Below are 14899 nucleotides of genomic sequence, written 5' to 3'. Positions count from 1 at the left end.
CCCCACTACCCCTGCCACCCCTCAAAAGTTGGCAGGGTCCCCCTCCCCACCTCGACCCCCAACATAACATTACTCACACACACCCGACACGCATGCAGGCACCACCAACACACACACGCACACACCCTGACATACATGCCCACAGCCACACACACAGTCAGGCACGCACACCCACATTCAAACATACACGCACACATCCATACAGACATACCCACAGCCATACACGCACTCATTCCCATACACACAACACTCCTGCAAGCATACACGCACTCACACACCCCCTCTACATACACACACGCACACTCCCATGCACACACACAACACACAACATCCCCCACCCCCCTCCCCTAACGGACAATCGACTTACCTGTTCCGTCGATCCTCCGGGAGGGGACAGGAGCCATGGGGGCAGCTCTGCCGACACCTCCATGCCAACAGAACACCACCACAGCGAATCACAGGACTTGATTCGCTGGGCAGTGTTCTGTTGGCGTGGCTGGCGGTGGAGGTGGAGCAACCTCCACTTCCCCGCCGCCCGCAAGTATGGCTGTTGGTGGCTCTCCGTCGGAATAACGACGGAGACCAGCCAACAGTCATAATACGCCGAGCGCAAACCGCTCTTCCGCACGGCGGTCTTGCTAAAAGACCGCTGAGGTCGTAATGACCCCCTAAGTGCCTCAGTACGATTTGGGGAATCGGATCCCCCGAACTCCAATACAGCAATGGGGAGGCAGCCGTCAGGTAGGTGGCCTCACCACCTCTGTATTACAATCTTTCCACCAGGCCAACTAGCAGAAACAGTGCAAGGGCATTGGCCTCGCTCTCAGAGAGAGCCGAGGCCAATTCCACTGCACACAGCACACTCAGAGTTACACTCAGAAATACCAGTGTGCTGCCAGGACATGCAAGACCAATCACATGCTGCACATGCCAAAAAGCCATGTCTGGAGTGGTGTTGCTTGCCAGCAAGGGGTTGGGTGCATTGCCTGACCACAGGCTAGGCCCTGCAGATAAGCAAGGTGGGTTGGCTGCTCATATGTGGTTAGATGCAGGCATGGGGTATGTATATGTGTGTGTATATATAGAGATAGGCTTGTGTTTCCATAGGAAATGCCTTTTTTACGGTTGATAATAACATTGGCACGGTTTGAAAAATCTCCATGGAGCTTACAAAAAAATGCAACTTTTTGACTAGTTTGCACATGGAAAGGTTCAGGGTGATCCATCAAGCAGGGACAGAGGACAATGGGGGGGGGGCAGAATGTGTTTTCCTCATTCATTTTTCCATAGGAACTTTAGTCACAGCTACATCCTAAACTACAGAACAGATTTACACCAAATTTGTTATAATGCTAGATTTTGGCTCAGAAAGAGTGGTGTTGTGATTTGGTTGAAAATCCATTCAGTAGGTTTTGAGCAATTAATGAACAGAGAAATTGTGTATCTAGGGATGCGGAACCTCTGCAGATCTGACATATATCAAGCTGAGACCTGAGTAGCTACCATCACATCAAATAGGAAGTGATAGCAGCCATCTTACGACTCTGGATTCAGTCCTGAGGACATGTGTGGGTCAATAGTACGGAAATAGCAGATAAACTGGGGGCAAGCATGATTGCGCATTTAAAAGTGTGGCGGTGCATCACTTACAAATGCTAAAGTTTGGGGTGCAAGTATTACTTCCTGTTATACACCATAAAGGCTGACACACCTAATGTGGGTTGCAGTTGTATTTTTGAAGGTAGGTTGGCTTAAAGTAACCTGTAAGAAAGATAAAACCTTCTCTTCACAATTGATTATTCACCAGTGGTTATTTGGGCATGTGCTCATATAAAATAGTTGCACTACAACACTATAGACAAATTCTGTTTACCAAGGATATTCATACTGTGCAGATTATTCCAGATTATTCCACAATTTTGCTGATAGGTTGCTGAGTAATGTATAAGGTAGTGGTGTCCCACTTACATGTAGTTTATCTCTGACGGACAATGTAAACATTGCTCTGAAGGGTGTATATTGTTGTGGCCATCCCAGGAAAATACGTAGAGTATGTTACTAAACTAGGGAGTGTATCTTACTAAACTAGTGAGTGTGGTGCTGAGTGTAGGAGGCTGGCCTGGCTTATAGTGGGTACCTGATGGCACTTACACCATGTGCCAGGTCCAGTTATCTCTTATTAGTAGATTAGTAGTGTTTTAGCAGCTATATATATAGAGGTAGCTATAGCAGAGCAGCTTACGCTGAACTATGAGACATGCAAAGCTCCTACTATACCACTTAAATCATATAGAACTATAACATATGAAACACGATACTCAGAGTTACTAAAATTAAAGGTACTTCATTTTAGTGACAATATGCCAAAAGTATCTCAGAGGATATACTCCCTTAAGGAGGTAAGTAAAATACACAGAATATACACACAAACCAAAATCAGGTAAGTAAACAGTTAGAAAATTAGTGCAAACACTGTAGAATACAATAGGATGCAATACGACACAATATGCATAGGGTCAACACAAACCATATACACCAAAAGTGGAATGCGAACCACGAATGGCCCCCAGGCCTAGTGTAGTGTGTAGAAGATCACTGTGAGCGTAAGAAAACTCTAAGGGTGTCCAAGATACCCCACCCCAAGACACTGAAAAGTAGGAGTAAATTTACCCTACTACCACATAAAGACAGTAAAGTCGAGTTGGGGGATTCTGCAAAGGCAACAACTGTCTGCAAAGCACTGAAGACGGATTCCTGGACACGCAAAGGAAGGGGACTAAGTCCAGGAGGCACGCAAGTGTCTGGGGGGGAAGGAGCCCACTAAACACCGGATGAAGGTGCAAAACGGCTACCTCCGGGTGGAAGAAGCCAAAGATTCTAAAACAACGAAAGGTGCCAGGAACTTCTCCTTTGGTCAGAAGATGTCTCACAGCATGCTGGAGGATGCTGAGTTGTTCCCACGCAGAAAGGCCACAAACAAGCCTTGCTAGATGCAAGAGTTGCGGTGGAAGAAAATGTGTGCTGCCCGGGCCCAGGAAGGGACTGAAGGTCGCCCCATGGAGGAGGAGACAGAGGGGTTGCTCAGCAATACAGAGAGCCCATGCAGAAGCAGGCAGCATCCGCAAAAGGACTTGAACAGGCGTTCAAGAAATCTGAACATGGTGATTGTCTCAACACAACAAAAGAGAGGTCCCACAAATCCGGTGGTCAACTCAGTGCGTTGACCAATGCAGAACGGAATGCTGGGGACCTGGGTTGTGCTGTGCACGAAGGATTCCTTGCAAAAGTGCACAGAAGCCCTAGCAGCTGCAGATCACGCAGAACACAGGATTACTGTCTGGCGTGAGGAGGTAAGGACTTACCTCCACCAAATTTGGACAGAGGGACCACTGGACTGTCGCTGTCACTTGGATCCAGCTGCTGTGTTCCAAGGACCAAGCTCGTCAAGATGAGAGGAGACCCAGAGGACCGGTGATGCAGAAGTTTGGTGTCTGCGTTAGCAGGGGGAAGATTCCGTTGACCCACTGGAGATTTCTTCATGGCTTCCAGTGCAGGGTGAAGGCAGACAGCTCTCAGAGCATGCACCACCAGGAAACAGTTGGGAAAGCCAGCAGGATTAGGCACTACAATGTTGCTGGTAGTTGTCTTGCTACTTTGTTGCAGTTTTGCAGGCGTCCTAGAGCAGTCAGTGGTCGATCCTTGACAGAAGTTGAAGAGGGAGATGCAGAGGAACTCTGGTGAGCTCTTGCATTTGTTATCTGATTAGAAACCCACAGGAGAGACCTTAAATAGCCCTCAGAGGAGGATCGGCCACCTAACCAGGTAAGCACCTATCAGGAGGGGTCTCTGATGTCATCAGCTGGCACTGGCCACTCAGAGGCCTCACCCCTCTGCATTCAAGATGGCAGGGATCTGGGACACACTGGAGGAGCTCTGGGCACCACCCCTGGGGTGGTGATGGACAGGTGAGTGGTCATTCCCCTTTCCTTTGTCCAGTTTCGCGCAGGGCATGGGGGATCCCTGAACCGGTGTAGACTGGCTTATGCAAGGGCACCATCTGTGCCCTTCAAAGCATTTCCAGAGGCTGGGGGAGGCTACTCCTCCCCAGCCCTTAACACCTATTTCCAAAGGGAGAGGGTGTAACACCCTCTCTCAGAGGAAATCCTTTGTTCTGCATTCCTGGGACTGGGCTGCCCAGACCCCAGGAGGACAGAAATGTGTCTGAGGGTTGGCAGCAGCGGTAGCTGCAGTGAAAACCCCAGAAAGCTAGTTTGGCAGTACCCGGGGTCAATGCTGGAGCCCCGGGGATATATGGGATTGCCACCTCAATACCAGATTTGGCATGGGGGAACAATTCCATGATCGTAGACATGTTACATGGCCATATTTGGAGTTACCATTGTGAAGCTACATATAGATATTGACCTTTATGTAGTACACCTGTGTAATGGTGTCCCAGCACTCACAAAGTCCAGGGAAATTGCCCTGAACAATGTGGGGGCACCTTGGCTACTGCCAGGGTGCCCTCACACTTCGTAACTTTGCACCTAACCTTCACTAAGTGAGGGTTAGACATATAGGTGAATTATAAGTGTAGGAAAGTACCATCTTGCCTGGCATGTTAACCCCATATTTCACTGTATATATGTTGTTTTAGTGTATGTGTCACTGGGACCCTGCCAGCCAGGGCCCCAGTGCTCATAAGTGTGCCCTGTATGTGTTCCCTGTGTGATGACTAACTGTCTCACTGAGGCTCTGCTAACCAGAACCTCAGTGGTTATGCTCTCTCTTTGCTTTCCAAATCATCACTAACAGGCTAGTGACCAATTTCACCAATTCACATTGGCATACTGGAACACCCTTATAATTCCCTAGTATATGGTACTGAGGTACCCAGGGTATTGGGGTTCCAGGAGATCCCTATGGGCTGCAGCATTTCTTTTGCCACCCATAGGGAGCTCTGACAATTCTTACACAGGCCTGCCACTGCAGCCTGAGTGAAATAATGTCCATGTTATTTCACAGCCATTTACCACTGCACTTAAGTAACTTATACGTCACCTATATGTCTAACCTTTACCTGGTAAAGGTTGGGTGCTAAGTTACTTAGTGTGTGGGCACCCTGGCACTAGCCAAGGTCCCCTCACATTGTTCAGGGCAAATTCCCCGGACTTTGTGAGTGCGGGGACACCATTACACGCGTGCACTATACATAGGTCACTACCTATGTATACCGTCACAATGGTAACTCCGCACATGCCCATGTAACATGTCTAAGATCATGGAATTGGCACCCCAATGCCATTCTGGCATTGGGGAGACAATTCCATGATCCCCCGAGTCTCTAGCACAGACCCGGGTACTGCCAAACTACCTTTCCCGGGGTTTCACTGCAGCTGCTGCTGCTGCCAACCCCTCAGACAGGTTTCTACCCTCCTGGGGTCCAGCCAGGCTTGGCCCAGGAAGGCAGAACAAAGGACTTCCTCAGAGAGAGGGTGTTACACCCTCTCCCTTTGGAAAAAGGTGTCAGGGCTGGGGAGGAGTAGCCTCCCCCAGCCTCTGGAAATGCTTTGATGGGCACAGATGGTGCCCATCTCTGCATAAGCCAGTCTACACCGGTTCCGGGATCCCCCAGCCCTGCTCTGGCACGAAATTGGACAAAGGAAAGGGGAGTGACCACTCCCGTGACCTGCACCTCTCAGGGGAGGTGCCCAGAGCTCCTCCAGTGTGTTCCAGACCTCTGCCATCTTGAAAACAGAGGTGCTGCTGGCACACTGGACTGCTCTGAGTGGCCAGTGCCAGCAGGTGACGTCAGAGACTCCTCCTGATAGGCTCTTACCTGTGTTGCTAGCCTATCCTCCTTCCTAGGTAGCCAAACCTCCTTTTATGGTTATTTAGGGTCTCTGCTTTGGGGAATTCTTTAGATAACGAATGCAAGTGCTCATCCGAGTTCCTCTGCATCTCTCTCTTCACCTTCTGCCAAAGGATCGACTGCTGACTGCTCAGGACGCCTGCAAAACCGCAACAAAGTAGCAAAGACGACTACTGCAACCTTGTATCACTGATCCTGCCGCCTTCTCGACTGTTTTCCTGGTAGTGCATGCTCTGGGGGTAGCCTGCCTCCTCTCTGCACTAGGAGCTGTGAAGAAATCTCCCTTGGGTCGACGGAATCTTCCCCCTGCAACCGCAGGCACCAAAAGACTGCATCACCGGTCCTCTGGTTCCCCTCTCAGCACAACGAGCGTGATCCCTGGAACTCAGCAACTCTGTTCAAGTGACTCCCACAGTCCAGTGACTTTTCAGTCCAAGTTTGGTGAAGGTAAGTCCTTTCCTCCCCACGCTAGACTGCATTGTTGGGTACCGCGTGATTTGCAGCTGCTCCGGCTCCTGTGCGCTCTTCCAGGATTTCCTTCATGCACAGCCAAGCCTGGGTCCCTGACACTCTAACCTACAGTGCACAACCTCCTGAGTTGTCCTCCAGCGTTGTGGGACTCCCTTTTGTGTCTTCGGGTGAGCTCCGGTTCACTCCTCTTCATAGTGCCTGTTCTGGCACTTCTGAGGGTGCTGCCTGCTTCTGTGAGGGCTCCCTGTCTTGCTGGGCGCCCCCTCTGTCTCCTCACGCAAGTTGCGACATCCTGGTCCCTCCTGGGCCAAAACAGCATCCAAAAACCCTAACTGCGACCCTTGCAGCTAGCAAGGCTTGTTTGCGGTCTTTCTGCGTGGGAACAACTCTGCTAGCTTCTTCACGATGTGGGACATCCATCCTCTAAAGGGGAAGTTTCTAGCCCTCTTCGTTCTTGCAGAATCCACAGCTTCTACCACCCGGTGGCAGCTTCTTTGCACTCTCAGCTGGCATTTCCTGGGCATCTGCCCAATCTCGACTTTGTCGCAACTCTTGGACTTGGTCCCCTTGTTTCACAGGTACTCTCGTCCGGAAATCCACTTTGGTCGCATTGCTGGTGTTGGTCTTCCTTGCTGAATTCCCCTATCACGACTTCTGTGCTCTCTGGGGAATATAGGTGCACTTTACACCTACTTTTCAGGGTCTTGGGGTGGGCTATTATTCTAACCCTCACTGTTTTCTTACAGTCCCAGCAACCCTCTACAGCTCACATAGGTTTGGGGTCCATACGTAATTCGCATTACACTTTTGGAGTATATGGTTTGTGTTGCCCCTATACCTATGTGCTCCTATTGCAATCTATTGTAACTATACACTGCTTGCATTACATCCTTTTGCTATTACTGCATATTTTTGGTATTGTGTACATATATCTTGTGTATATTTGGCATCCTCATACTGAGGGTACTCACTGAGATACTTTTGGCATATTGCCATAAAAATAAAGTACCTTTATTTTTAGTATATCTGTGTATTGTGTTTTCTTATGATATTTTGCATATGACACCAGTGGTATTGTAGGAGCTTTGCATGTCTCCTAGTTCAGCCTAAGGTGCTCTGCTATAGCTACCTTCTACCAGCCTAAGCTGCTAGAAACACCTCTTCTACACTAAGGGATAACTGGACCTGGTACAGAGTGTAAGTACCCTTTGGTACCCACTACAAGCCAGGCCAGCCTCCTACAATAAGTTACTTAAGTGCAGTGTAAAATGGCTGTGAAATAACGTGGACGTTATTTCACTCAGGCTACAGTGGCAGTCGTGTGTAAGAATTGTCTGAGCTCTCTATGGGTGGCAAAAGAAATGCTGCAACCCATTAGGATCTTCCGGAACCCTAATACCCTGGGTATCTAGGTACCATATACTAGGGAATTATAAGGGTGTTCCAGTGTGCCAATCAGAATTGGTAAAAATGGTCACTAGTCTGCAGTGACAATTTTAAAAGCAGAGAGAGCATAGACACTGGGGTTCTGGTTAGCAGAGCCTCAGTGATACAGTTAGGCACCACACAGGGAACACATATAGGCCACAAACTATGGGCACTGGGGTCGTGGCTAGCAGGATCCCAGTGACACAGGCAAAAACAAACTGACACACAAGTAAAAATGGGGGTAACATGCCAGGCAAGATGGTACTTTCCTACACCGAGGGCCTGGAAAAATGTGTCCTTACAGTAGCAATGTGTACCTGCCAACTTCCTGTCTTAAAGTCTGGGATTAGGAGAAGCATTTAAGTAGATAATTCCACTGAGCTAATTAGAAAAGTGTCCACACTTGCAGTGTGTTGAATTATTTCAAGGAAACAAAACCTATAGCAGGGTGTCACAATGCTTGTATGATGTAATTTGAGATGTCATGTCATCAGTAATGTCATCAATGATGTCATTTAAGATGTCATGAGTGATGTAATATGTGAGAACATAAGCAGTTGTTACATTATACAAGGCCTAACTATAGTGTCCCTTTAACCTTTGGCTTTTTCATTACATTTCTGAGGTTTCTTTGAACATAAAGTAATATTATTCCGAGACCTAACTATAACATTACCTTCCCCTTTGTTTCTCAAGTTTAATTTTAGGGTCTTTGATCACATTTACCCAACTACTTCACTGAACATAACATTTGACTGTGCACAGTAGGGGCTGCACAAGGCTAGGCCCTCTGTCCAGCTCCCCACAGGTCACCAACCCAGCACTGTGCCTGGGCCAGGGCCTTTGGTTAACACCCCCATATGCATCCAACCCCCAACAATGTATGGCTTCAGGCCAGGCCCTCCACTCAACCCCCTGCAAGTCCCACACCCCCATGGTCACCAATCCCACAGAGAGTCAGCCCACATTTTTAATTTATTTTATTTAACAATGTGGTGGTGCTACTGCTGTGCCATTGCACAAGTGACATTACAAAGTGCCACAAGGCTGGGCAAGGTTGATTTTTCGACACTGGCATGGTCAAGTGGTACTCCTGCTGAACTGCATGTGAGTCCCATGGGACCACACTGGAGTCCTTATAGGTTCCAATGTGAGCACCATGGGTTCCACAGCACAAGAAAATATATTTTTAACCTCTACAGGAATTCCGACAAGGGCCAGGTGGTCAGGTTCCCCTTACCCTGCCCCTTGCACCTCATTGTTTTCTGAAACTCAGGATATGGAGACCAAGTCACTAAATCCTTGAAATTGTGCCCGCCACATTTCTATCGATGTTGCAGCTAGCCAATCAGAGCACTTGTTACTGTGGGACTGGTAGGGTTTTGCAGCGCTGAAGGGGCTGATGGAAAAAAGTCCTCTCAACCAATCAGGTTGCTCTAATGTGGGACCAATCATCCAGATATAACAATATTTTGAAGCTTAATTTCTGAATAAGAACTGTAAGGATTTACACAAAATCAGTGAGGGTTGGCTTGCACCCTGTGGTACAGCAAGCAAGTGGCTACTGTCTGGGCATAGCCTTGGCCACTTTGGGTGTCACATAAAACTCTTACAAGTTAATGGGAAGAATGCTTGCAAATATCATAAACTATTGCTAATCTCCCTAGGCACTATGAACAAAAAATGATGCTCTAGGGTGCTCCACAGTGCACTTGCCAAGGGCTTAGACTCTTTGCAAGCACTCCTCTGATCACATTTTGAGTGTTTGATGAATCATTTTGTTCCATACAGTAAGTCACAAATCTATATAACTTGCAAACATCAATAAATAAATAGACAAACAAAATATTCAAAGATAATTAAAGCAGATAGTTGACATAGTATTAGTTAGACAAATCCATAACAATAAAAACACTGTTCTGAATGTTGTAGTCCTGAAGAGCATTCACTAGATAGATACTACCGTTGTTGGCTTTGTAGACTATTCTTTCTGGCTTGAGCTCTTCATCTTAGTGTGGACATTCAAGTCCTTTATCACTTAAATGGGCGTGTTTGGTTTGTTACACATCATGCCTCACTCACATTCATTTACCTGCTTCGCCTGCTTATCCTGTGGAGCTGAGAATGTTGAGCTAAGAATACTGTAGGAAGTTGACTCTGTATATTCTATCTCAAAATGAGAGATAGTGTGCACAGAGTTCAAGGGTTCCTCTTAGAGGTTGATAGCAGCAAAATTCGACAATACTAATGCTCTATTTTGTGGTAGTGTGGTCGAGCAGTAGGCTTATCAGAGGGTGTGTTGAACATTTGTTGTACACACAGGCAATACATGAGGAACACACACTCAAAGACTGAACTCCAGGCTAATAGGTTTTTATATAGAAAAATATATTTTCTTAATTTATTTTTAGAACCACAAGATTCAAATTTTAGGTAAGTACATAAATTGTAAGGTACTTCAACACAGGTAAGTATAGAACTTTGATTTAAAACACAATTTTGGTAAAAATGGAAATAAGCTTTTATTAAAGTGGAAACTGCATAAATCAACAGTTCCTGGGGGAGGTAAGTAATCATTAGTTTTTCAGGTAAGTTAAGCACTTACAAAGTCAGTCTCCTGGGCATGGGCAGCCCACCATTGAGGGGTTCAAGGCAACCCCAAAGCCACTGCACCAGCAACACACGGCCGGTCAGCTGCAGAGGTCAAAGGAGGGCCCAAACAACATAGGCGCCTATGGAGAACAGGGGTGCTCCGGTTTTAGTCTGCTAGCAGGCAAGTACCTGCATTCTTAGGGAGCAGACCAAGGGGGTTTGTAGAACACTGGGGGGACACACACACAAGCACACAAAACACACCCTCAGCGGCACCGGGGCGGCCGGGTGCAGTGTGCAAAGTAGGTTTTTTAGAGTAGGCAAGGTTCGCTCCCCTGGGGGCAAATTGTATTTATACCATTTCTGCCTCCTTTGGGGGCAGATCGGACAATTTTTGTTCGGCCAAACTGCCCCCATTGGAGGCAAAAACCACTAGACAACGGGGATCTTTATTTTTTTGTGTCAATTTCACTCAAGGGGAGTGACCCCTTAGGCAAGGGTCATTCCCCTGGGGGGGGGGGGGAATTTATTTTAGACAATCTATGCCCCCCTTGGGGGCAGATCGGCCTTTTTGTATTAGCCGGACAGAAACCACTTAGGCACCAGGGATTGGTGTGTGTGTATGTGTGTTTTCTTTAGGGGGTGAGCCCCTTGGGTAAGGGTCACTCCCCATGGGAGCACACTACTGTTGGCCATATCTACCCACCCCCCCCCCCCCGGGGGGCAGATTGGTCTATTTTTGAAAGGCACATCTGCCCAAAGGGGGGGCAGAAAGCCCACCAGAGGCCAGGGAATTAAATTTTGACATGTTTTTGGCTCTTCCCTGTCACAATCACTTGGCCCATCTACACAAGTGAGGTTTCATTTTTACCGGGAGACTGAGGGGAACATTGTGTGGTATGAAATTTGTCCCAGTGTGGTGATCCTACACAGAAATGTGGGAAAAAAATGATTTTTTAGCTAAATTTGAGGTTTGCTGAAGATTCTGGATAAGAAAACATTGGGGGATCCACGCAAGTCACACCTCCCTGGACGCCCTCGGGTATCTACTTTACAGAAATTTCTGGGTTTGGTAGGTTTTCCTAGATGGATGCTGAGCCCAGGACCAAAAACGCAGGTGCACACCCTCGCAAAAACAGGTAGTTTTGTATTTGATAATTTTGATGTGTCCAGATAGTGTTTTGGGGCATTTCCTTTCACGGGCAGTAGGCCTACCCACACAAGTGAGGTACCAATTTTATCGGGAGACCTGAAGAAATACTGGGTGGAAGGAAATTTGTGGCTCCTCTCAGATTCCAGAACTTTCTGTCACCAAAATGCGAGGAAAATGTGTTTTTTGGCTAAATGTTGAGGTTTGCAAAGGATACTGGGTAACAGAACCTGGTCAGAGCCCCACAAGTCACCCCATCTTGGATTTCCCTAGGTGTCTAGTTTTGAAAACTGTGCAGGTTTGCTAGGATTCCCTAGGTGGTGGCTGAGCTAGAGGACAAAATTCACAGCTAGGCACTTTGCAAAGAACAGCTTTGTTTTCTTTGTGAAAATGTAATGTGTCCACGTTTTGTTTTCGGGCATTTCCTGTCACGTGCGCTAGCCTACCCTCACAAGTGAGGTACCATTTTTATTGTAAGACTTAGGGGAACGCTGGGTGGAAAGAAATTTGTGGCTCCTCTCAGATTCTAGAACTTTCTGTCACCAAATAAGAGGAAAATGTGTTTTTTGGCCAACTTTTGAGGTTTGCAAAAGATTCTGGGTAACAGAACCTGGTCAGAGCCCCACAGGTCACCCCATCTTCGGTACCCCTAGGTGTCTTATTTTAAAAAATGCACAGGTTTGCTAGGTTTTCCTAGGTGTCGGCTGAGCTAGAGGCCAAAATCTACAGCTAGGCACTTTGCAAAGAACATGTCAGATTTCGATGTAAAAATGTGATGTGTCCATTTTGTGTTTCCTGTCGCGAGCATTAGGCTTACCCATGCAAGTGAGGTCTTTCTCTACATTTTTTCCTTACAAATGTAAGACAGTGTGTAAAAAAGACATCTATTTGAGAAATGCCCTGTAATTCACATGCTAGTATGGGCACAGCAGAATTCAGAGATGTGCAAATAACCACTGCTTCTCAACACCTCATCTTGTGCCCATTTTGGAAATACAAAGGTTCTCTTGATACCTATTTTTCATTTTTCATATTTCAGCAAACTAATTACTGTATACCCGGTATAGAATGAAAACCCATTGCAAGGTGCAGCTCATTTATTGGCTCTGGGTACCTAGGGTTCTTGATGAACCTACAAGACCTATATATCCCGCAACCAGAAGAGTCCAGCAAAAATAACAGTATATTGCTGTCAAAAATCTGACACCGCAGGAAAAAGTTACAGAGTAAAACATGGAGAAAAATTGCAGTTTTTTTTACCTCAATATCAATATTCTTTTTATTTCAGCTGGTATTTTCTGTAGGAAACACTTGTAGGATCTACATAAATGACCCCTTGCTGAATTCAGAATTTTGTCTACTTTACAGAAATGTTTAGCTTTGGTTTCTCACCCATTTCTGTCACTAACTGGAAGGAGGCTGAAAGCAAAAAAAAAGAGTAAAAATGGGGTATGTCGCAGCAAAATGTCAAAATTGTGTGGAAAAATTGGGTTTTCTAATTCAAGTCTGCCTGCTCCTGAAAGCGGGGAAGATGGTGATTTTACCCTTTGTTGATGCCATTTTCAGGGGAAAAAAAACACAAGCCTTCTTCTGCAGCCCTTTTTTCCCATTTAAAAAAACAAAAAAACTTTTCACTGTATTTTGGCTAATATCTTGGCCTCCTTCAGGGGAAACCACAAAGACTGGGTACCTCTGGAAGCCCTAGGATGTTGGGAAAAAAGGAAGCAAATTTGGCATGGGTAGCTTATGTGGAGAAAAAGTTATGAGGGCCTAAGCATGAACTGCCCAAAATAGCCAAAAAAAGGCTCGGAACAGGAGGGGAAAAGGCCTGGCAGCGAAGGGGTTAACAGCAATGTACTAAATAGTCTCACTCTATGAAAGGAAAAATGAATAGTTATTTTTTTTTCCTTTATCAGCTTCTTCATTATCTGAAACGCGTACGTTTTAGAAGTTCTGATGGAGATGACGTGTACTTTCAGGAAAATGGTGACCCACCTGCTGTGTTTGATATTTTGAACTGGCAACGCCAAGTAGATGGTTCTATCCTGCAAGTAAAAGTCGGCACCTTCGACTACAGTGCACCCTACAGTCCCCAGTTCATTCTAAACGAGAGCGCCATCATGTGGAATGGTGGAGAAATGCAGGTCAGTTTATTTAAAGTACTCATTGTGCATCATGTTTATTTGTTTGTTTGTATATCTGTATACCACACACTGCATAAGTTATTTTTTTCAAGGTAATCTTGAAAGAGGAAAATAATTATATGGAGGAGGGATCAGGTGGGCTATAAATATTGTGGGAAGGAGTTCTCTGATGATGATAAGAATACACGTTGACCATATTTATCACGCTGTGGATTTACTGTGTGGAACACCATAATAATACTCTAGGCTTCTCACGTCACATAACACTGGTAGGCAGTGTGTCAAACTCAAATACTGTCGAGTCCAAATAGATGGTATAGGTCTATGAAGTTTTGGGAAATTTTGTATCGATATGACCCAGCATAATAGAGCTCTTTTGAGGGGGTGTAGATGTGCATATAATGTGTATAAAATGTGATTACTGTATCATTTAAGGTCCTCGTTGTACATTATGAAATCAAACCATCAATTTGATGCAACCATTTTCTTTCACTTTTCACATTTGAATATATATGATATACACATGCAGATAAGAATACGCAGATAACAATATGAAAGAAAGTATTGGCAAAACTAACTGCTTTAGTTTCTGTAAATTGAAAACACTGGGCCTGAATTAGATCTTGGTGGTCGCACCCCAACGCTGCGTCGGCTACGGACCCAAGAAAGCCATCAAGTGGCTCACCGTATACAAATGTTATAGCTCAGCAAGTGGCTTAAATTATAACAGACTGCTGACGGAGGGAGACCGTGGCAGGACCCAACGGACTTTGTAGAATGGCCGGGGCTGTGGAAGAGAAGTAAGTGACACACACAGACTCTACCTTAGCCATATGTGTACCCCCACTACACACTACACAACAGGCCACATTCACACAATAGCCCATTGCAAATCTGACACAAAATAACCTGTGCATGCTGAAAACACACATTGACATACCTCAGTGACACAACATGCACACACCATTGACACTGCAGCCCCACATGGCACAGCCACAACACAACTACAACCTCAGCCACACAAATACACTCACACACATGCTCAACTACACACATCACAACAACATCCGCCACACAACAACCACGCTCACTTGAATGTGTCACATGGCAACACAACATACACAACATCAATCTCATATGCCAGTGACACATATACAAACACAACCACATCACCCTCTCCAGCTCTCTTCCTCTTCACCCTGACAATCTTATTGCACACACATACACATACTGACTCACACA

General features: G+C 46.2%; 1 protein-coding gene across 1 annotated transcript in view; it reads left to right on the top strand.

Moving 5' to 3' along the window:
* Positions 1-14899, top strand: part of LOC138301580 (extracellular calcium-sensing receptor-like) — a 198886-nt gene that overhangs the window by 112406 nt on the left and 71581 nt on the right. Inside the window, exon 3 of the mRNA XM_069242097.1 lies at positions 13430-13657. Coding sequence (XP_069098198.1) covers positions 13430-13657 — 228 coding nt within the window. The remainder of the gene's footprint in view (positions 1-13429; positions 13658-14899) is intronic.

Source organism: Pleurodeles waltl, chromosome 6 (genome assembly GCF_031143425.1).
Source record: "Pleurodeles waltl isolate 20211129_DDA chromosome 6, aPleWal1.hap1.20221129, whole genome shotgun sequence".
NCBI lineage: Eukaryota > Metazoa > Chordata > Amphibia > Caudata > Salamandridae > Pleurodeles > Pleurodeles waltl.
The sequence above is the reverse complement of the archived record's forward strand: the minus strand, read 5'-3'. Positions and strand labels throughout refer to the sequence as shown.